Below are 25,462 nucleotides of genomic sequence, written 5' to 3' on the forward strand. Positions count from 1 at the left end.
GTACAGGATGTCAATAATTATATGAATTTTCTAAAAATACTTTTTTTCCAAATTTGTTTCTATTTCTTTTTTTAATAAAAAATAAATTTTTGTTTGATATCATTCTGAATTTATGCTTTCATTAATATTGAAATTATTTTTTAATAATTTAGTTTTTAAAAAATCCGTAGTCAGAACATCGTTATTTTATTTGTAGTATTTTATTATAATTTTTCTTATAATATTATCTCCGCGAAAATTATGTCAGAACCTCTTTGTACACTACGTTAGTATCCCTTCCATTCACTGAAAAAAAAAAACAAAAAAAACACTAAACTTGAAAATATTTTTTTAAAGATTTATTTTAGATTCATTTATGTATATTTAAATTTTTGAAATTTTTTTATCATTACAGAAAAATACAAGCGCAACATGATCACTTAGATAAAGAATACAGACATCATGCTATGGGTGTACTCAGGAATTCGAATACAAGAGGTTCCGGAAAGGTAAGTAATAGTCGAAAATATTTATTGTTAAATAAAACCTTTTCAAATATTTTTTTTTAACAATAATTATTATTATTTTTTTTTTTTTTACGTAAAATTTAACTCTTCTTCGCGGTGTAAAATGTTTCAGATTCTTTTACACCTTTATTGTCTTATTTTCTACTAATCCCTTATCTATATTTTAAACAAACAGAAAATATTTATAGGGAAAATAATCGATTATTTAATTTAATCGATTAATTTTTATTCACGTAAGTTAGTTATTAAGTAACCCGGGATCTCCGGCCTTTCATCCGGAGGTCCCGGGTTCGAATCCTAGTCAGGCATGGCATTTTTACACGCTACAAGTCATTCATCTCATCCTCTTAAGCAATACCTAATGGGGGCCGCGGAGGTTAAAAAAGAAGTTTTGTTAACAATTAAGTATACATGTATCTGATTTCCTCAGAGTCTGACAAACCCTTTTTGGGACACATTTCTCATTCTCCTTAATCAAATTTCTTTGATAAAACTTAGTTTAAATTTAAAAAGGAGAGTATCAAAGAAAAATTTTTATATAATTAAAAAATATATTATTTTACAATTTATCATAAAAAACAGGATTATAATTATAAATGAAATAGACACTTTTAATGATCGATTAAAAATTTAACTTTTATGTCTAAAGACAGGAACAAATATGGTTTTAAAGGAAGTATTTTTAAATCGGCATAATTTCTACTGTCGACATCGATATCGACTATTGTATCTAACAGACACAAGATTAATGATAGCAGTTTTACGATCGGAAAAAGTGATTAGAAAACACTGGGCGGCTAAAAGAAAACCTCTGGAAAAGTCCTTAGTGTCAGAAGAACAAATCGACCGTGTACTGACGTAATCCATATAAATCTTTTAGATAAGCGAATGTAGAATTAAAACCCCAGAACCGATCGTCTTGAACATTTTATAAAAAGGGTTGAAAAATGATGTACTGTAAATTACAGTTTGTAAAAGGTTTAGCTGACAACGATAAACTCTTAAGTAAAATTCTGTACGGACATGTAGGAACATGCAGAAGTTAGTTTCTTTCACCGCCTAAAGTTGGGTAAGCGAGTTTACGTTTCACATTAGCGAAAAGTTTAATGTGAAAATTAATATGAATCGGTAATTTAAAATAAATTAAAATTGAATAACTAGAAATTCTTTTGAGAAAAGTGCTCCAAAATTAATACTTTAATATAAATAAATTTTAATTACCGTCAATAAGGAATTATCTCTTTTTCGTAGTAGAGTTTTTTATTTTATTTTTAACGTGTTGCTTGCTTCTGTATAAAGTTTTTTTTCCTATTAAATAATGATCGGGGTGATATTATTTTTAAAATCTCATTACAAGCAGAAACCAAAATTCAGTTAGTTACTTGAGCACGGGCATTATTATGAAAGAAGGTGAGGGAGATGATTCCTCTCCTCTCCATTTATTCCCATTTTATTTATTTATTTATTATTTTTTGTATTATTCTATTTTTAAGTGTTTCAACAAAAAAAGTTCTCAATTCGAGTTATTTATTAACTTTTTTTATTTCTTTTTTTTTAATATTTTGTAGAGGAAGTACCTTTCCTAATCGTGTAATACATTTTCTAACGCTATATCTATTAAACTCGTATCTTAAATATTAGAAGAAATAACAGAAATACTTACAACAGAAAAAGATTCTTTAAAAAATTTTGATTCTCGAGTTACTTGTACCGAAAAAATCTAGCCCCAATTTAACCTAAATTTGCAGCTATAAATTTAAATGAATGATGAATAGATCATCCGGAATAAATTAATAAACTTACTAGAAAATTCAAAAATATAGTCCAAAGATTGTAATTTTAATAATTTTTTAATAATAGTTACTAAGTTTTACTCTCCTGGCTTCATAACTCTAGTAGAACTACGGTGCAAGAACGAAAGTATGATAATCAGTTAAAAAATCGGGTATGGATTATTTTTTTTATTTCTCGACGTTTGATGACCCAGAAACCCCCAAAAAAATTGTGGGGGGCTAATATTCGTACTTACGTATGTACATGCGTTAGTGTGTTTTGAAGCTTATTAATTTTCACTGGACAAACCGATTTTGATGAAATTTCGTTCAGACACTCGTTTAAATGGGGAAATTTGTTGGTAAAATATCTCGAATTGGGGTTCAATTTTCTCAAAATATTGCAAAAATACCTTTTATATTAAGTTCAGTACATGCGTGTATGATTTTCTTACCATTTTTTTTTTAATTTTTTCCAAAATTCCCCATTCCCCAAAATAGAAAAAGCTATCTTTATATTTAGGCATAGTAATAGTGCAAGCGACTCATAAAAATACTTTGGAGGTAATATTGTGAGTGGAGAGCCTACCAAGGTTTAAAAATAACGATTTTTTGAATTTCTCTAAACGTTTTTGGGTTTTTTATAGAACGTTTTTTGAGGAGTATCGGTACGCAGTTTTTTTTTTTGCATCGGTTACAATTATATATTAAACATTACAATAGTCTTTTAAGTCCTTTCTTTGATAAAAAAACATCTGACAACAAAGTTGTAATACTTTGCCGGCATTCGTTTTTTATTGTTACATAGTGGAAAAATAATGATACATGAAAAAAGTTACCTAAGATTTCTTTTTTTGAGATTGGGGTAATTTATAATAAAATTTTATTGGAAAATTATCATTATATATTTAAATAAACCAAAAAAAGTTTTAAAAGGTAAAAAAAAAATCTATATATTTTTTTTCTCCTCTGCAACTCCAAAATCACCTTCAAAGAATTTTTTTTATTTTTCTACATTTACTATGTTAAATAGGAGAAACTAAAAAAAATTTACAACCAGTAAAAAATTACCTGTGATTTCTTTTTTGGGAGGGGCTGAAATCTTATTAACATGAAACATCAAGATTTGTCAAAAACCTGATAAGTGATTTATTAACCGATCACCTTACTTTCTCTCTCTCTCTCTCTCTCTCTCTCTCTCTCTCTCTCTCTCTCTCTCTCTCTCTCTCTCTCTCTCTCTCTCTCTCTCTATCTATCTCTCTCTCTCTCTCTCTCTCTCTCTCTCTCTCTCTCTCTCTCTCTCTCTCTCTCTCTCTCTCTCTCTCTCTCTCTCTCTCTCCTACATATACATCCTTTCAATTAAAGTATAAAAATTTAAGGAAATTAGAAGCTGAGTGATCCTAAATGTAATTTATGAATGACGAAAGTAATGTGACATAACTAATTAAATTTAGTACTTTGGTTTGAAATCGAAACATTAACTGATCATAAAATTAGCTCACCTTGGAAAAATCGACGGCTATTTTACCCTTTTACGGTAATTTTTGCCATTTTCAGCAGCTGTGACTCGAAATCAAAGCGTTTTTTTTTTTGCACATGTTTATAATAAATTTTTACTTTTTTGTTTAATTATAAATAAGAAGCAGAATTTTATTTTATATTTTTCATTTGTTTTGAAACTTCATTGACTTGTATTAGTTTTTTCCGGGATTATATCTCTATCATCAAGTTAAAATGTAAAAGCTCATTATCGCACACATATTCTGCGTTTACGGCTATACTATTAGTTGGCGTCGTCGGGTGTACAGTCTGCGTAGTTTTACTTGTTTAATTATTTGTGTTTTTTTTTTTTTTATTTAGCGTGATAAATTACCTAATTACATAAAAATTTATTAGAAATTACAAAACGATTAAAAGATAAGGTAAATTATATTTTTTTATTATACAAGTAAAAAATACAAAATGGAGACAAAATCATTAAAAATAAGAAATTTCATTTCAAGAGCGGAAATAGCGAATAGATATTTTCGACACTTCATAAATTATAATTCATCTCTTATTAATTCTTTAATATCTACTTATGATTATTTAACTGAAATGCGCATTTAGTAAGGATATATTTTTACATTTTAGTTTTTTTATAAATAGTTTTCACTTTCCTTTATATAATTAACGTACTTATTTTATGAAATAGTTATTTTATAATGTTCGTTTAAAGAAATTTCTTAATTTTATTTCGGTCATTAAATTAAGCGTGTTACACTACATCTCAGTTAAAAAATCTTTACGATAACATATTACTTTCATTTCCTTCGAATAATTAATTTAGGATTAATTTTTTCCTATAGGCGTAAGTACAATGAACTTTTAAACTTCCTATTTAAATCTTTACACCATTTTGTGTATATAAAATAATATTTTCACAAGAAACAAAAACTTTTCCTTTTTATTTTACGTTCAATTAATAAAACTTTCAAACTTTTTTTTAATACTAATGTTTATAAAAAAAGAAAAGAAAAAAGTAACTTTGGCTGCTTCAGATTACAAATTTCATAATCTATAAATTATTATTACATGTATATCCAACGAAATTTGAATGAAAATAAAAATATATATATATATTATATATATATGTAATAAAGGGATTTTCGTTTTTCAATTAATTAAATATTTTACATTAGTACTTTTTTAATTAAAATAAAATACTTAAACATAATTTTTTAATTAATAGCTCTTTTAATATTTTTAATTGTGTAATTATTAACTTTATCATTTACATCTGAATAATTATATTTAACTTAGTTTTATTCCGATCTAAAAATCTTTGCCAGGCACAATATTCGTAACGTTAATGCGTTTGACAGTTGTCAGGATCCTGCTATTATTGTATTACATTATTTATGCAGTATGTAAAATCGCTTCGAGCAAGTGAACGCATTACACAACAGACAGATTAAATAATGGAAGCTGTATTATAAAATGTCTAAGATCTAATTATAAATTTATTTAATTTGTTTATTATATTAAAAGTCTAACAATCTTTCTTTTAATTTTAATTTTATCAATTTTTTATGGAGCTTAAAAATTCTGTAGTAATGTAAAACAACAATTCTTATGTTCCTAAGGCTCTTTCTCTTTGTTTAAAAAAAAACATTCGTTATTTCTAATAGTAATAATAATACTTAAGTATAACGTTTGAAAATAAATAAAACAATCGATATCGATACCTCCCCCAGACTATGAATTTTAACCCACCGGGTTGGTCTAGTGGTTAACGCGTCCTCCCAAATCAGCTGATTTGGGAGTCGAGAGTTACAGCGTTCAAGTCCTAGTAAAGCCAGTTATTTTTACGCGGACTTGAATACTAGATCGTGGATACCGGTGTTCTTTGGTGGTTGGGTTTCAATTAACCACACATCTCAGGAATGGTCGAACTGAGAATGTACAAGACTACACTTCATTTACACTCATACATATCATCCTCATTCATCCTCTGAAGAATTATCTAAACGGTAGTTACCGGAGGCTAAACAGGAAAAAGAAAGACTATGAATTTTAGGAAGCGAAATTTTTTGAACTGCATGATTGAAGCTGTGAACAATATTAATGTGATGAAAGAAAAAAACAAAGGAATTGGTGTGAAATGTTTCGGAGCGATCAAAATATGATTCTAAAGAACTATATTAACAACGATACAAGAAATATTTATAACTAGTCGCAGTCTCGATGAAACTGGAATTAATTTTTCTGGCACAGTTCTTGTAAAGCCGAGACAACTCCCTTCCATATTCTGCAGCTGTTGTATGTCATTTGCTGGGAAAATTTAGATGGAAGTTTTCAATCATCCAAAATACAATACGGTCTTAACTTAAAGGTACTTTCCTTTTAAAAGCTGAAGGAACTTTTGTTCGGCAAACGATTTGCGAGTTACTACAAATTTAACTAGATTTTTTTTTTCGTTTGATATTAAAACAACTAAGATCTTGAGTGATAATTATTTTTAATTTTATCATCGAGGAAAGAATAAAAATTTAACTTCTCTATAAATGCTGGAAGCTTTTTTCTCTGAAAGATTTTTTTTTTTAATAGCCTATCTCTTCTACTGTAACTTTTGAAAGAGTTATATTAGCACTAGAAAAATATGCTAGCTTTTAAATGGGTAAATATAAAATATTTCAATATTAAAAATAACTTATGATTTATTGCTTATTTTTCTTCTTTTTTTTAAATTTTAATTTGTGTTATCAGAAATCGTTTGGTTTTTCTTTATATAACAGTATTTCTGTATTGTCGCACATTTTTACATTTTTTTTCGGACTTTCTCACACATCTCCTTTCACGATCAGAGTGGCATTGTAACCCGTCGCGTTAAACGTAATATAGAAGATAATTGTGTCTCTGCTATTAAAAAACGACTCGATAAACGCTTCGATCAAAACAGCTGCGAGTGCGTATCAATTACCCTTATGATATTTTTATAAAATTATTTATAAAACGTTTAACCGTAATTTCTTTTAAAATACGCACCGGGTGATAATCTTTTATTAATTACTCCTGAATACCATTCATAGATGGTATGATGGTTTTTTTTTTGTTTTGGTGATGGAAAGCCGCTATAAAGAGAAATGCAATACTAACATGCTAGCCGATTACTGTTGGACATTAATTTGGGATATATTTACAATATTTTTTTAAATTTCATATATAATAATATATGAATTTGACTTATTTATACTTAACTCTCTTTTTTTGTGTGAAAGAGCGGGCGTCAACAGCTATGGTCATTACCACAGTGGAAATTGGTAGTGAATGAAAAGATGCCATGCCTGACCAGGATTCGAACCCGGGACCTCCGCATAATTCTTATTTATATTTAAAATATCACAATATATTATCACGCGATGTAATAAACATTTAATTTAATTTTCAAAAAAACAATTTATGTAATTTCAATATATTACTACGTAATACAATTCATTATATTAAAATGTTTAAAAATGCATTTAAAATGAAAATTAAATTTCAAGAAGTTATTTTACGGCGAGTTATTTTTGGATTAGTGAAACAAATATGAGGGAATGTTTTTGCTTTGGATAAAATACACCTTGGAACAACCTTCTGTTACGATGCAATTAGAAGCATTAATTGCACTGTAATCAAGCTTTTAGTTAAATACTAGTAGTGCCATGGCCTGCACAAATCCTCTCAACAGACTTATATATTAACCTTTTTAAGTCCCTGATTATATTCAAATTTAAATTAAAAATTATATATCGTGCGCGCGCACTTGTGTGTGTGTGTGTGTGTGTGTGTGTGTGTGTGTGTGTGTGTGTGTGTGTGTGTGTGTGTGTGTGTGTGTGTGTGTGTGTGTGTGTGTGTTCATGGAATCTGGAGATTTAAAAATTTATTTTTAATATTTTTTTTAACGTTTGACTGTTTAAACTTAACAACTTGAATAGTCTACTTATTTAAAACTATCTTTTTCTAAATGGATTGTGATCAAGACAGGAGCAATTTTAAAACTTTGTTATTTATTAGTAGTAATAAACCTTATAAGTAAGAAATTAAAGAATATTTACAACTCAAGTGTTTCATCAAATCGATTAAAAATATTTTTTTGCTATATTTTTGTAAATGAATGTCATTAAAATGGAAAATTTTTTTACCTTTATGGGTGTCAGATGGTAAATTTCTTATCGTTTCGAAATTAGTTATTTGTTGTAACATCCCAGAATGTCTTTTTAAGATATTTTTCCATTTTATTATACGTTAAGAGAGAGGTAAGTACATGGTTGTTGTGTTAAAATTAGCATTAAGCTAATTTTAAGCTTTATGAAAATGCTAGGAAAGTTCTATAATTTCGTTGCCAGACTTAAAAAAAAAAGTTTATATTCCTTTTTAAAGAGACCAATTTAAATAATTAGTTTTAAATAGTAGTAAATCAGTGTAAAACTCATTTATGAAGTTATGTATAAGATTTAAAATGTAAGACATTAACGAAGTACAAATTTCATTATCTCTTTAACAAATAACAGAGCACATTTTCTGGCTTGATTTATGCCGTGAATAATTAATTTGAGTACATCTTATATCGAATCGGTTTGAGAATTTTCTTTTAATATCAATAATTTAGAATATATTTTTTAATATTTAATTAAAATATTTGTCATTTTTAAAGGAAAATAATTTTTTTAAAGAACCTTTTAAAATAAAAATCATTTAAATTTTTAGTCTATGGAAAAATAAATGTTCTTTTCAAGTGAATTAATGAGTGCATATTAAAAATCGTCTTTAGTATAGAAAAAAATGTTTCTTAAGTCAGAAAGTTATTGAAAGATTCTTGAATCATTATAAACATAATCATAATAATCTTTATAAACATAATAATGAATCTTTATAAACACATTTTATAAATAGTCATAAAAATTATTATTATTATTTTAAAATACTTAGTGGTACAATTTTGACTTGTACATGATACAATTTTCTTTGCACTACTTCAACTGATTTAAATTTTATTATTATTTATCATTGCAGTTATTCTTTCCCCGATAACGTATTATTTATTTTCCTTTTTAAGGAAATCTTAGTGTTAAGAAAAATAGGTGTATATTACATTTTTTTTTCATAAAAAAAATTTCGTCATTTAAGTTTATAATATAAATTTTGTTTTTCCAGTTTTTAAAAATAAATTTTGTAACAATAATTTATTTATATTTTTTATATTTTAAACAAGAAACAGTTTAAAAAACAATAAAACTGAAATAAATATTTTTTTAGTTCTTTAAATATGAATTTTTTGGCGCTGGCGCCGAATTTGAAAAAAAATAACCAATAATTTAATAACTCTTAAGTTTTAATTTGATGCGGTTTTCATAAGTCGAAAAATGTATCAACTTTTTAATATTTATATTTTAAGTCGTTTTTTTAAAGTTTGCTCTCTTTTATGAATCATGAGACCTTGCCGTTGGTGAGGGGGCTTGAGTGCTCAGGGATACAGAGTAGCTGGACCGAAGGTGCAACCATATCGGAGAGGTATCTGTTGAGAGCCAGACTAAGGAATGATTCCTGAAAGAGGGCAGCAGCTCTTTCAGTAGTTGTTAGGGGCGTAAGTCACAATGACTTAAACGGCCGTATCAACATCACTCAGTCCTCTGAGTACTGCGCAGCTGAAAGCAATGGAAAACTACAGCTGTTTTTTTTTTCCAAGAAAATGTGGCTCTGCATTTTCAAAAGCAATAATGGAGGCGCCTTCCTTGGTAAAATATTCCGGAGGTAAAATAGTCCCCCGTTCGGATCTCCGGGTGGGGACTACTAAGGAAGGGGTCACCAGAAAAGTAAAAAATAACATTCTACGAGTCGGAGCGTGGAATGTTAGAAGCTTAAAAAAGGTTGGTAGGCTAGAGAATTTAAAAGGGGAAATGGATAGGGTAAACGTGGATATAGTAGGAATTAGTGAGGTTCGGTGGGAAGAGGAAGGCGACTTTTGGTCGGGTGACTTTAGAGTAATTAACTCAGCGTCAAATAATGGGCAGGCAGGAGTAAGTTTCGTGATGAACAAGAAAATAGGGAGGAGAGTGGAGTATTTCAAGATGCATAGCGATAGAGTCATTGTAATAAGGATAAAATCAAAACCTAAACCGACAACGATTGTTAACGTCTATATGCCTACAAGCGCCCATGATGATGATGAGGTAGAATGTGTATACGAAGAGATTGATGAAGCAATTAAACACGTAAAAGGAGATGAAAATTTAATAATAGTTGGAGATTGGAATGCAAGCATTGGAAAAGGCAAGGAAGGAAATATAGTGGGTGAATACGGGCTGGGCAAAAGGAATGAAAGAGGGGACCGACTTATAGAGTTTTGCACGAAGTATAATTTAGTAATTGCCAACACCCAATTTAAAAATCATAATAGAAGGATATACACTTGGAAAAAGCCAGGCGATACTGCAAGGTATCAGATAGATTATATCATGGTTAAGCAAAGATTTAGAAATCAACTCGTGGACTGCAAAACTTACCCTGGAGCAGACATTGATAGCGACCATAATTTGGTGATAATGAAATGTAGATTGGGGTTTAAAAACCTGAAGAAAAGGTGTCAGATGAATCGGTGGAATTTAGAGAAGCTTGAGGAAGAGGAGGTAAAGAAGATTTTTGAGGAGGACATCGCAAGAGGTCTGAGTAAAAAAGATAAGATAGAAAATGTAGAAGAAGAATGGGAGAATGTTAAAAAGGAAATTCTTAAATCAGCAGAAGCAAACTTAGGCGGAATAAAGAGAACTGGTAGAAAACCTTGGGTTTCAGACGATATATTGCAGCTGATGGATGAACGTAGAAAATATAAGAATGCTAGTGATGAAGAAAGTAAAAGGAACTATCGGCAATTAAGAAATGCTATAAACAGGAAGTGCAAACTGGCGAAAGAAGAGTGGATTAAAGAAAAGTGTTCAGAAGTGGAAAGAGAAATGAACATTGGTAAAATAGACGGAGCATACAGGAAAGTTAAGGAAAATTTTGGGGTACATAAATTAAAATCTAATAATGTGTTAAACAAAGATGGTACACCTATATATAATACGAAAGGTAAAGTCGATAGATGGGTGGAATATATTGAAGAGTTATACGGAGGAAATGAATTAGAAAATGGTTTTATAGAGGAAGAAGAGGAAGTTGAGGAGGATGAAATGGGAGAAACAATACTGAGATCTGAATTTAAGAGAGCATTAAAAGATTTAAATGGCAGAAAGGCTCCTGGAATAGATGGAATACCTGTAGAATTACTGCGCAGTGCAGAGGAGGAGGCGATTGATAGATTATACAAACTGGTGTGTAATATTTATGAAAAAGGGGAATTTCCGTCAGACTTAAAAAAAAGTGTTATGGTAATGATACCAAAGAAATCAGGGGCAGATAAATGTGAAGAATACAGAACAATTAGTTTAACTAGTCATGCATCAAAAATCTTAACTAGAATTCTATACAAAAGAATTGAGAGGAGAGTGGAGGAAGTGTTAGGAGAAGACCAATTTGGTTTCAGGAAAAGTATAGGGACAAGGGAAGCAATTTTAGGCCTCAGATTAATAGTAGAAGGAAGATTAAAGAAAAACAAACCAACATACTTGGCGTTTATAGACCTAGAAAAGGCATTCGATAACGTAGACTGGAATAAAATGTTCAGCATCTTAAAAAAATTAGGGTTCAAATACAGAGATAGAAGAACAATTGCTAACATGTACAGGAACCAAACAGCAACAGTAGCAATTGAAGAACATAAGAAAGAAGCCATAATAAGAAAGGGAGTCCGACAAGGATGTTCTCTATCTCCGTTACTTTTTAATCTTTACATGGAACTAGCAGTTAATGATGTTAAAGAACAATTTAGATTCGGAGTAACAGTACAAGGTGAAAAGATAAAGATGCTACGATTTGCTGATGATATAGTAATTCTAGCCGAGAATAAAAAGGATTTAGAAGAAACAATGAACGGCATAGATGAAGTCCTACGCAAGAACTATCGCATGAAAATAAACAAGAACAAAACAAAAGTAATGAAATGTAGTAGAAATAACAAAGATGGACCACTGAATGTGAAAATAGGAGGAGAAAAGATTATGGAGGTAGAAGAATTTTGTTATTTGGGTAGTAGAATTACTAAAGGTGGACGAAGCAGGAGCGATATAAAATGCCGAATAGCACAAGCTAAACGAGCCTTCAGTAAGAAATATAAGTTGTTTACATCAAAAATTAATTTAAATGTCAGGAAAAGATTTTTGAAAGTGTATGTTTGGAGTGTCGCTTTATATGGAAGTGAAACTTGGACAATTGGAGTATCTGAGAAGAAAAGGTTACAAGCTTTCGAAATGTGGTGCTATAGGAGAATGTTAAAAATCAGATGGGTGGATAAAGTGACAAATGAGGAGGTATTGCGGCAAATAGATGAAGAAAGAAGCATTTGGAAAAATATAGTTAAAAGAAGAGACAGACTTATAGGCCACATACTAAGGCATCCTGGAATAGTCGCTTTAATTTTGGAAGGACAGGTAGAAGGGAAAAATTGTGTAGGCAGGCCACGTTTGGAATATGTAAAACAAATTGTTAGGGATGTAGGATGTAGAGGGTATACTGAAATGAAACGACTAGCACTAGATAGGGAATCTTGGAGAGCTGCATCAAACCAGTCAAATGACTGAAGACAAAAAAAAAAAAGCTCTATTTTAAACTCTCCTACTATTGATCTACAAAAAACAGTGCCCATATGATCAATAGACGTTTGCAAGAAAAGCACAGGCGAAAATCACTTGCGTCTTGATAAAAATAAGAAAAGAATTCGCAGAAATAATGTAAAGAGACTGTCACCGTGTGTGAGCTTAAAATTATCTGGAATGCGGAAGATTGTATTATTTTTTATCCTAAGTTTAAACTATGTTTTTCTGTTTTGTATTTCACACAAAAATATTCATAAATTTGGAATATTTGCTGAAATATTCTACAGGTTACTTAATATAAAAAAAAGTAATTTTTTGATTTATCTATGTGTACAATATAATTTTTTCGTTAAAATATAATGTTCCACTTTTGTTATGCTGAAATGACTTGCACTTTAAAAATTATATATATATATATATTTTAAAATAATTATTAAAATAAAATAATACTGCTTAGCATTAGAAGCGAAATGAAATACATTTTTTAACGTGTATTCTAGACTGCGCTATTCATTTGTACATCGAAAAAAACCACGGATTGACAAATCGGCTGTTTTTCATGTAATCATGTTTTTCCTTTATTATAAAATGTGTTTATTATAAAATACAGCATAACAGAAAAAGTTAATATATTTGTAATAAAACATCCCTGGAATTTTTTTCCTGAGTGTTTTGTTCGTTGAGCTTAATAAAATACAAAAAGATCTCCTAAAATAACTCTGGGATAATTTAATTTTTGATCGTGAAATTTTTACGGTAATTTATGATTGTGAGGAGTTGATTGTATTAACTTTTGAAAAAAGTCTTTCAATTCGAAGAGAGATGGAAAAATATTAAACTAGTGGTATGTGTAAGATTAATTTAGAATTTTTTAACATTTTACTGGAACATGGTTTTTATCTGATAAAAAATTATACTGATTTGAATACTTTCGTTTTAAATATATTGACAAGAAGATTAAAAAGTAGTACACTCACCTTAAATATCAAATTTTTATAAATTATATAATTTATATTGTTTCAGTCAAATTGGAATTACCTTATTATTTTTGTACGTAGAAAATTTTCTGTGGGGAAAAACTTTCAACCCTTCAACAGTAATAAGGAAACTTTAAACAATAAAAATAAATTGTAAATTTTTTGTAACTTTTCATACTTCAACTTTTGATTTGAAACTTTTTTATTCATCTTCATAATGCGACTTATAAAGCGTTTATAATTTTCAACCTTTATGAAAGGAGTATAGCTGGTAAATTTTTTAACTTTTGAAAATTAATTTTTGTTCAGTTAGCCCAAAATATTGTAATTTGAGTCAGTTTTAATTACATTTTCCTATTCCGTAAGACAAATTACCTGGATAGATAATCGATTTTATGAGATATTTATATTTCACTAGATTAACAAATCGATTTAGAAAATATTTTTTTTTTAAATAAAAAAATAGAAAATATTTCTGTGAGATCTTAGTTTTAAAATAAATTTTTATTTTCGTCCCAGATAAAAGAAATAAATTTTAAGTTCTGTGCAAATGCAGCGAAAGTTCAACCACATCGTTGCCAGTTTCTGTTTTTTTGTTATTTTAAGTACCGCAGTTTTCCATATACATATGGAAAACCGCAGTTTTCCATATACATATGGAAAACTGCGGTACCAAGAAAAACAGCTCTTGTTCCTACAGCAACAAGAAACTTACTGCTTTATATAGATTTATGTCCATGGCTTTTTACATAGATTTTTCGTTCATTTATTGTTTTAATTAACATGGAGGATAATTTATTTACTTAATACGAAAAAGAAAAACGTTTAACCACTACTTTGCTTGCAGCGTATCTGGTCGACCCGTAGGTATATTATAACCTTCTTCCTCGGACAATGCGTAGACTTATTATACAAATGGGTTTTTTTTCACCTAGAAAAAGATGAGTAAAGAGTGTATTAAAATGAGTCCCCTTAAAAATGCTAATGATGTGTTTCAGTAACGCCTCATTCAGTCACTTTGAAAAGAAACTTACCGTACCCTATTGTTTTCAGAGAGGGGATTTAGACCCGTGCATAGATAAATAAAATAAATGTGTGTAATGATGTCAAATAATAGTTATGTATTCTTCTAACAACCCGACTAACCAGTCCATCGTTCAGTAATAATAACTAACCCTCACTTCAAAATGTCGTATTGATAAATTTACCATATCACTGATTCTCATATGTGCGCGTTTTTTTCTATTGTTCTTAACTTTTACGTTTATTGGCCACTAATAAATGTCAACAGCATTTTCCTGGCATTATTTAACTTCATTGAGCTAGAGAACAGATTAACTAAAAGAAACGAGGACAAATAATAATAAAAGAATTCTTCATTTGTAGGAACACAAATTACACTGATAAACATAATTTTTGTTTCCTAACATGCCTTACATGATTTTAATCTGATTTTGATGCTGAAAACGAATATGAACTCAGAATCTTTCTATCACCCACCAGTTTTGAAAAATTTTTTAATTTTATTTAAAGGAATTTTTCATTTTACATCGTTTAGTTAGCATTTTAAGCTCCTATATTGTATTTTTTTAGCTCATTTTTTATTGTTTAACTTTCTTAAATTAATTTCTAAGCCATAAATAAACAATACTATACAAAGAATTAAATCATATCATAGTCACATATTGTGACATGATATCTAATACTGAAGAGTGAGCCTTCATAGACAAGATTAATCATGTCTGTGTGGGTCAAAACATGTAACTGAAAACACAGCTGTATTGTTTGTATTAAGCACTGGATTTAGGAATGAATTAATTTTGTTCAGTCTTATTGCTGTCTTAAGTAGTTAACAGTGCATTGTCATAGTGCCTCGAAATTGTATTATGTTGTGATGTGGGTGCCTTTTGTTATGTATATGGTAAGTTTACTGTAAAATGAAATAGGAAAAAACATTATACCTTTAATTAAAAAAGCATATCATTTGTACTTTCACTGTAAAATTGGTGATCAGGGTAAGACGTGGGGTCCTCATATAACATGCACTAATTGTTCTGTATATTTAAGAGGATGGCTGAAAGGTACACGGAAACCTTTCCCATTTGGTGTACCTATGATTTGACGTGAATCAAAGGGTCATGTAACCGATAGTTACTTTTATTTAACAAATGAGTCTGGAATTTCTAAAATATCTAAACATACTGTAAGATAGCCCTCATTGCAATCTGCAGTCAGGCCTGTACCTCACAGTGAAATTATTCCACTTCCTGAGCCACCTGTGAATGTATGTTTCGAAAGCAGTGATAAAGAATCAAGCAGTACCGAAGAAGACAACAATGACTTTGGTTTTGAATAATCTTCCAATAAGCCACATCTTATATCGCAAGGTGAATTAAATGACTTTCTTAGAGATTTAAATTTATCAAAAAATCAAGCTGAACTGTTAGAATCAAGACTGCAAAGTTGGAATTTGCTTCAAAAAAATACAAAAACTTCGGGCTTTCGAAGCCCGAAATTTTGCACAAATATTCATGAGCTTATGTTGCACTTAGGACAAGTTCATAAACCTAAGGACTGGCGTCTTTTCATAGATTCGTCCAAGTGTAGTTTAAAAGTGGTTTTACTACTCAACGATAACAAATATTTCTATCCTTCGATACCATTCGCTTATGGTATTAATTTGAAAGAGACATACGATGTGATGAAATATGTTCTTGAAAGAATAAATAAAAACATAGCTGGAAAATGTGTGGTGATTTGAAAGTTATAGCTATTTTGTTAGGCATGCGGTTAGGCTATACTAAGTACATATGTTTTCTTTGCGAATGGGACAGCCGAGCTAGGGATAAACATTATGTTACCAAAGAGTAGAAGAAACTATACAATTTAATCCCAAATGGGAAAAATATTATTCATGAGCCCTTAGTTGAACCCAAAAAAGTATTTTTCCCCCTCTTCATGTCAAGCTAGGATTAATGAAAACTTTGTAAAAGCAATGAAGGATAGTTCCGGATTCTTGTACATCAGGCAGAAATTTCCAATGTAAGTGAAGGGAAAATTAAAGAAGGAATATTTGTTGGTCCTCAAATAAGAGAGTTGATCAAAGATGATGTATTTAACTCAATGTTAAATAACGCAGAAAGTGCAGCTTCGGCTTCATTTAAAGACGTTTGCAAACCTTTTCTCGGCAAACAAAAATCCGACAATTAGCACGACATTGTTAATCAACTTGTTACTTCAAACAGAGCTATGGGATGTAATATGTATTGGAAAAACATTTCCTTCACTCACATCTGGATTTTTCCCCTACATTCTCGGAGACGTAAGTTATGAAAACGGTGAACATTTCCAAGAAAATTCGGTGATGGAAAGCCGCTATAAAGGGAAGTGCAATACTAACATGTTAGCCGATTACTGTTGGACATTAATTCGGGATATGCCTAAGACTATTTATAAAAGCCTTTATATATTTCGTTCGTTCTGGTTGTAATGCACTGCAGCTGCAATTTGTTATTATTAAGTCGTTAACGAATTTGTTAAGACTTTATAGCACTGTTAAGTTGAAACTTATGTACTTAAACAAGAGAACTGAAGTTCCACGCGCGCGTTTGTAATTCGTAAAATATTTTCAAATTTACATCCATCACCCGTCACCACCATCTTATTCCAATTGTTATAATCGAATTCGTAATGTACTGGCGATTCCAACTATATCAAATTTAACGCAAAAGTCCCTGAATTTCCTGAATGTATTTTTTGTAAAAAAAAAGTGACAGCCGCTTTCAAAGTCGTTTAATTAAATTGGTAGTCGGTAGAATGAGAAGTAAAGGTTAGACGAAAAAATTCTACAGTGTCAAATTTTTATCACCATGGATTATTTTTATTATAGCAGTCCAAATTTTTTTTATCCAGAAATCCTGAAAAATAATGTTTCCTTCTATTTTCATAGTGATAAAAAGGAATAGAAGGTAAAATCAAGTTTTTTTATACATTTACGCAGTGTTGATTCTAATGGTGTAATAATTTTTTTTTTCTACGACTTTTTTTTATCACATAATAAAACGGCAATGTTATCCGTCAAGTTACATCGCGGTTAATATAAATACGTCTTGAGCACGACTTCATTTTTGAAAGAAGGAATAGAATATATCGAAGCTCGTACTGACATACGATTGCTAGCTGAAGAAAGTAAGGTTATAAATAATAAAATATTATATTCAGATCGGAATATAATTTTATAGAATACTTCTCCGGTTTAAAACAAAAATTTCACCACCCTTACCTAGAATCAGAGTATCATAGTAAAAAGAAATAAAAATAAAAAATATATAAAGATCTAAATAAATGACATCTACAAAATAGAATTACAATTATAAAGGCGTTAATGAGAATTATTTGAACAGGTTAAACAAAGATGCAAATAATTTAGGTTTTATTTTTGTTAATATTAGTTAAAAACTTATCACCAGATTAATCTAATATAAATTAGATAAATTTAATTTAACTAATATAAATTTTTTAATTTGTCCGTAAATTAATTAAAATGACAAACGTGTTACGTTTGTAAATACGTGTATAAGCACTTGGCTATGTTAGATTATCTTTAAATATCCGTTAACAATTAAAATTTAAGAACACCAAATTATCATATTACAACTCATTTTTATGTAATAAAAATCGACTTAACAAATCGATCACGCGCTTAATACTCAAAAACAAATCGACTTGATAAATATAATAATTATATATATATATATATATATATATATATATATAAATATAATAATTATATATATATATATATATATATATATAATGACTGTAACTACATATGTTTTATTAAAACTCCAGAATTAGAAAAAATTACTGCTTAATTTTACTACAGTCGAAAGTAATTTGGTCACCTCGTGAGAATTCATTTTAATCTTATAAGAAATTCTCAAAAATTGAACATTCACGTTTAGCAGAAACGTTACTTTTTTCATTAATGGAAATACTATCCCCGCATTTAGTAATGTTATATCTACAGGGAAAGCTCAAAAAAAGGAATTTATACATTTACAAAATTAGATCGTCGGTACAATCGATTCAGTAAATATTTTTTTGTATCTCTAACCGAATCTATTTATCCGGTTAAGGAATTATTTTTGGATGTAGATACAGCGGTAGCATTCACGAAAAAGAATATGGTTTAATATTAATGAATATGTGAGACTTTGAGGAAGACATAGAACATTTAAGAATTTAAACTTAATTATTTTGATAAAACTAAAGGGTTTTTGTTTCTTTTTCCTTTTTGATTTTTTTTTATATTGTAGGTGACATAACGCAGCTTTTACTACGGAAATAGTAATGAGACAACAGCTATAGTTCGAATAAATCTTATTTTGAATCTACATTTACATGTGTTTTTCTTTTTTCAAAATATTCTCCTGTTAAGTGCGACGCACTGCTTCCAGCGCTCGATCACTTTTCAAACATGAAATCCAGGCCATTTTTCGAAAGCACTTTGAAATTTTTCATTGGGTTTTCGCCTCCACGGCTTTTACGACCTCTAGTTTCGTCTCAAATGGTTGCCCTTTCAGGTCCTTCTTCACATCTTAGAACAGTTAGAAGCCGCACAAAGCAAGATCTGGGCTGTATGGCGGGTGAGGAACCATTTTAATTTTTCCATTCAAAAATTCATAAATTATCTGAGCGACATGGTGGCACACAATATCGTGTTGCGACAGATGTTCAATTTTTTTCAAGGGTTTTTTTTTCTGAAGTAAGTCAGCGTTATCTTTAGCATAATAATGTACCACAGAGCATTTACAGTCGTTCGTGTAGCTACCTGATGTCAGTAAATGGATTCTTCATTATCAAAAAAAATGACTTTACCCGCGCTGCTTGTAGCTTTCGCTTTTTTCTGAGCCGATGAAAAATAGACTTCCTTCGGTAATTTTATTCTTTCATCTCAGGGTCGTAATGGAACATCTAAGACTCGTCAACGAGTACTCCATCACGAAAAAAGCGTCTTCCTTCCTTCTTGTACCGAGCCGATAATCCTTCGCAGACGAATACCCGGTTCTTCATTCGGTCAGGCGTTAAGAGCCACGGAACCCAACGGCACGCGACGCATTTCATATGCTTCACGTTGGCTCTAAATATTGTGTACTGCTTTTCGAGATGTGTTGCTGTCCCCCCGACTATCGCACATCGATGTGACGTTCATCTTGAACGATGACGCTTGTTATGTTCACCACAGCGTCGTTAATCGACGTACTCGGTCGATCCGCTCTCGCCATATCTTCTACGCTCTCTCGTCCGGCCAAAAATGCGACATGCCGACGAAAACATGTTACACGTGACACATACTCTTTATTGAATGATTCTTTTAACATTTTTGAAGGTGATTTTTAATGGACATAAAACTGAATCGCGTAACGTCGATCAATATTTTTTCCACGGTAGGCGCTTACCCGACACACTTTAAACGAACGATCACAGACGCTTAACGACTACAACAATCGATTTGTATACATGCAGCACTGCCATATTGCGCGCTTTAAATTTCTCTCTGAAAATCAGTCTCTTACTTTTTGGACCGCTGTTGTATATTTGGCTCAGTGAAGAAGGAAAAGGAAAACCGCTTCACTCCTCAATTTTCCGTAATAACTGTTGTATGAATGCTTGTTATTTTTAAGACTGCCGTGACATTTTTGAGAATGATTTATAACTTATACCCGTTACGGTTATAGTGCTTAGTATACATAGCCTAAATTAGGTGATTTTTAATAACGTATTTATATCGACTAGGCTTTAATCACTCGGCTAGCTCCACTAAATTAAGTTAAACTTTTTCACCCAGTATCCATCTAAACATTAATAAAATCCAGTGTCCCATAAATAAGAATGTATTTTATAATTTGCTTAATTACAAAAACAGAACTTTAAATATTGCTCATGTTATAAATAATTATCAGAAAATCAATTATTTATTTTAAAAATTAATTAAAAGAAATATAAATACTCGTAATTAAATATTTTAAATTAGTAAAAAAGTTAAATTTGAAATTAAATTTTATACTTATTTTTTTATTCAGAAATTGTATAAATAATGTAATATTTAATGTAGAGGTTATTTTAAGCAGGGAAAAACAGAAAAATTAATTTCTGTACAAAAAAAGAAAGAAACTAGGTATAGAGAATGCGAGATAGAAATAGATAGATAACCAAATATAGGCTCCACAAATTATGTCCGCCTTAGTTACAAATTTTTTAATTAATTTATACTAATTTAATATTAAAAGAGAGAAAAAGTAGTGTAGGTTTTTAATACCCTGGTAAAACTCTACTTTTCTTTTCTTTAGCTCTAATATATTTGACAGATAATTATAGGCGCAAGAACTCGTCTGTGGTAATTTATTTTAAGTGATACATCTTACTCCCGGCTATTATTATATTATTTTAATTATTTTTAAATGATTCCATATTTTTAATTGAAATTATTTTCGTTTAAGTTTAGCTTATTACTAGAATAAAATCTTTTAGGTAATTACATATTATTTTGCAATTTTTCACAAAAACGTTTTCAATATATACGAGTATTTTTAATCTTTTTCGGTTAAAACGCTAAATTTTTCAACAACTGGAATACGAGTCGTGGAGGACGATGAAGAAAAAACTAACTGAAAGAATTTAGTGACTAATGAATATACCGACTTACTATGAGACAAATCCAATGGTTTTTGAAAATCTAATATCACCATTCCTACTGGGAAAGTAATCCAAACACGGTATCCCGCGATAAAATATTTTCGGCTACATATATCTTAACAAAAAATAAACTTATTCAAGTGTCATGTTAAATACAGTTTTTCCCTGCTTTCTGGATCCTGCGGTATCGTTTAAGTCGATCTCGTAGAGTTGCGAATCGCCTGAATTTTATAACCGTTTGTGAAATTGTGATGAAAAATATCTTTTGATATTTTTCAAAATACCAAAAGCCATAAATATAAAAGTGAGTAGTAATTAACTGCAGACATTTAGAACGTGCATTAGCGACATTACATATTTTAAAATATATTAAATTGGGTTATTGTTTCATAACGGTCCATTATCCTATGTCGGACTTTATTCGGAGGTAATCGGCACAGAATTATTACACGAAACTTGGAAATATTTGAAGATCAAAACTAGCTGAGAGACAGCTGAAAAAAATTATTTTGCCTTTTTAACAAATATTTCCCATTTTTTTTTTTTTTAGAACCTAGAGAATATAAATATATATTAATTCGGTTATGCAAGATATGTAAATATTTAAATTATCAAAATAGTTTTTCAAGAACAAAAAATGTCACTTATGTTAACTAATTTTCTTTTTTGTTTTCTTTTACCGAGTTCTGATTTTCTCGGAATAAAAGATTATAACCGGTTATATTCAAAATAATTTTAATTATTCGATTAAAAAAAAAAATGTTTTGAAAATTGTTGGTGTTGTGGTTCAGCATATTTAATGTTTGTACATATAGATGAAGTTTCATTGCCTTCATAGACTCGTATTTTTCCGATATCACTAAACTGTTACTTTGTTATTCGTACGTCGTTAAGCCATCGAATACAGCAAATTATAGTATTATCGTAACGTTATGAACCTTGAACGTTAATAGTTAAAATCTATTCTTATCAATATTTTAATATCAAGCCTCCTTTCTGAATTATTACGTCTCGGATCCCTTTGTCCTATCGGAACGCGTTATTCTTCTTAACCTTATCATGCATTGATGATAAAAGAAATAATAAATGAATTCAATCAGGAGAGCCGACGCGGGCTTGTGCAAGCGCGTGCGCGTGCTTTCATATGCCTTGTGTCTGGGCGGCCCCCGTGGTCGTCGTTGGCGGGCGGGTGAGGTGGCGTCGACGCAGACGGTAGCAGGTCTTCGATCGAACAGGGCGTCCCTCGCGCAACCCTCGTCTCTACGATTCGGTTTTCTCATCCGTCGTTTGTTTATTTCGTCTCGTTTTATTTCACTCGTGTGTGAGGCGATGCGAGTAAGGAGTTCTTATAAAAAGATCGCGGAATTATACCGTATACGAGTTGAGATCGGTAATATAATTTGTGTGTCGGTGCATGATTAATAAACGCCGCGGGGTGTGACACGGTGCTAACCGATTATAGCTTGTTAGTAGTCGACGGTTCGTAACGTAAAACGAATTATCGTATGTTCAATACAGAAGACAAAATTAAGAATGTGATGATGTTTAAGTTTAAATTTTTTGTGCCGTCGTGTACCAACTGAACGTTATCGTGTGTGTGTAGTTCTGGCGCCAACGTGTGGTTCCCGGGCGTCGGTGCGTTGCCCCTGCGGGCCGATGAGTCGGGGAGTTCCCGGGCTCGGAGAAACCAGTTGGCAAGGCTCGCAGACCCATGTCCTACTGCCATCGTCATGCAAAATGACCGACGACCGGCGGATTCAGAAAAGGCCGGTGTAGAGCAGCCTCCTCCTTCGAAGACGTTGGAGAACACCGCCTGGTATCCTTACAACAACGGGAACGGACCGTTCGGTACGTCGTTTGGCGTAAAGCCAAACACATCCTTTCCTAGTGAAGACCCGAAGAAACTAGACGTAAGACCGCATAACTTGGTTTTAAGAGGGGGAGTGCAAGTGCTACCACCGGTTGTGCCACCGCGCACCGTCTCCGTCTCAGAAGGAAGTCCTCAGGCCCGGCCTCCTCCACCACGGCCTAAACCAAAACCGCCGGTGCCTCCAAAAAGAGACGAATTAACGCGTTTAACGACTGTTAATAGTAACTCTGTAGTTAGAAAAGACCCTGTGTCTAATCCTCTCAGTCACACTACAATCTGTTCCGCACCACAACCGCGCGCTTACAACCGATTATCCTCGGACGAATGTGCGCAAGAACCAACGAAAAATTGTGAAGAACCTTCAAAAAATTCTGAAGAAGCGTCTGAAGACTGTGAAGAACGAACGGAAAATTGTGCACCGCCGACCAAAATTTCTGATTGTATCGCAAAATCAGCAGAAGAAGTTACAAAAGTCAGTGAAGAAGAGTATTTGCAAAAAAACACTTTAGACATCGAACTCCACGGCGATAAAGCAGAAATTATACCGGAAGAAAAGAAAATAGAAGACGTCTATAAAGACTTAAATCCGTTGCCGATAAAGCCTGAGTTTGCAGGAAATGGATACGAAACACCACCCATTCCTGATCCAGAAAGTTCTTCATCAGAAGAAGGTGCAACGGCTGACATCTGGGTAAGAGCCATCGACTCTCCCATCAAGAAAGCTCCGTCCCAGAAAATTGTAGAGAACAACAACAGCAGGCATAGTTCGACTAGTGAAGAGACAGAAAGTTTGGAGGTAAGTAAAGATCAAGAATCGGTGAAAAGTGTTTCTCACAGACCCCCTCAACAACCTGTAGGAACCGAAAGCCTACCCTGCAGTAGGCCTAGCTCTAGAACTACGAGTCGCTCATCATCACCGGCTTCATTTGCTCAGCCAAAAACAAAGATTAGTGCTGCAGAGGCATTGGGCGTTGTTGCCAAACCGTGTCCAAGACCTTCAAAACGACAGGGCCAAACAGAGTTTCGTCGACAATCTTTGGGTAACCTATCCGATTCAAAACTTTCAATCGGTTATGATCGAACCTGTGGTATATCATGTTCTGTACGTGGACTATGGGATTCATTAGGTTCATCGAGTGACAGCAGCTACCAGGAAGTAACGTCTTACAGAAGAAGCAGACCTCGTGGTTCCAGTGTAGATAGTCGTACCCTAGCTCGAGTACGGCAGTCGACCGATTGTGGATATTCATCTAGTGAAACGTACGAAGAAGAAACACATGTGACCGGATATTCGACTCTCTCTAGGATAGGAAGATACAAGGGTGATAAGTACCTGAATAGACACAGCATTCAACGAAGTAGCGGTCACTCTTCTTTAGATGCATCTTTGTGTAGTGCTATCAAAGAAGATCCTTTAAAGAAGCAACTAAACGGAAGACCAAAATCAACATGTAACTGTGGTCATCACATCGCATCGGTACCAAGAGTCGATACGGGAAAGAGGACGTTTTCAGTAGAAGAACTTACAACTGCTTTTTCAAGACAGTGTTCTGAATTTACAAGAGCTTCGTCTACCACTAGCTCCGCTAGAAGTTCATTCGGGAAATCACCGAGAGTAACATTTGCTTTGGCCGAAGACAGTATGGGTGCGAGTGGGGGAGCTGTATCAAAACACCCTGGGATTGAAGAACCTACAACCTCTAGGAAAATGCTGAGAAGTAAACATCAGCAGGAAGAAGCAGCATCTAGCAACAGACAGCAATATCTAGTACAAACTGGAACCCCACAGGTTAGATAGTCCATTTATTTCTATCATTATATTAAGTCGGTAATAGTATATTAAATGTTGTGAAAAAAAATGTAGTTTCTTATTGCACAATTATATCAATTTCATTAATTTTTAGAAGTATTTTCCTATTATTATTAATAAATCATATAGTACTATGTTTATATATAATTATATTGCATAAATATAAATCTTCATTAGGTTTAAATAATTTCATTAAGTTCATGAAGTTCATTAGTATCTTCATGAGGCTTAATGTTTTGTTTGTTTAACCCAAATAACTACTTTTCTGTTTTTGAAGTGTTTATCTTCAAATTCATACAATTAAAATATTTTCCTTATTAGTATTAATAATTTTTCTTTATTTGGCTCTTCTATGCTTCTCTTCACTTTACTTTTCTTCAGTTCTTTATGTATGTATTGATTTCTTAGAAATAAAAACTGTTAATCAAATGACATGTCATATTTATCATCTTGATGTAATTTTACACATATTTATTTAGGTAAACAGTATCTAAAATATGTCACTCACCTTTTTTTTTAGACAATTTTATAAAATACTAAGAATGTTCATAATGTGCTATTCATTATAATAAAAGTACATTATTATAATTGTTTTTGCTACTGTTGATATTTCAT

The 25,462-nt window shown here is 31.4% G+C and overlaps 1 protein-coding gene across 5 annotated transcripts in view; it reads left to right on the forward strand.

Moving 5' to 3' along the window:
• The window catches only part of LOC142321567 (ras-GEF domain-containing family member 1B-like), a 651,166-nt gene that overhangs the window by 326,170 nt on the left and 299,534 nt on the right, over nucleotides 1-25,462 (forward strand). For 3 of the 5 annotated variants that reach the window (XM_075359758.1, XM_075359760.1, XM_075359757.1), the window contains exon 5: nucleotides 395-488. In XM_075359758.1, coding sequence (XP_075215873.1) covers nucleotides 395-488 — 94 coding nt within the window. Of the gene's footprint in view, nucleotides 1-394; nucleotides 489-22,437; nucleotides 24,827-25,462 lie in introns of those variants that run through there. The other 2 variants (XM_075359756.1, XM_075359755.1) reach the window with 2 other exon arrangements.

The sequence above is a fragment of the Lycorma delicatula genome, chromosome 3 (assembly GCF_047948215.1).
Source record: "Lycorma delicatula isolate Av1 chromosome 3, ASM4794821v1, whole genome shotgun sequence".
NCBI lineage: Eukaryota > Metazoa > Arthropoda > Insecta > Hemiptera > Fulgoridae > Lycorma > Lycorma delicatula.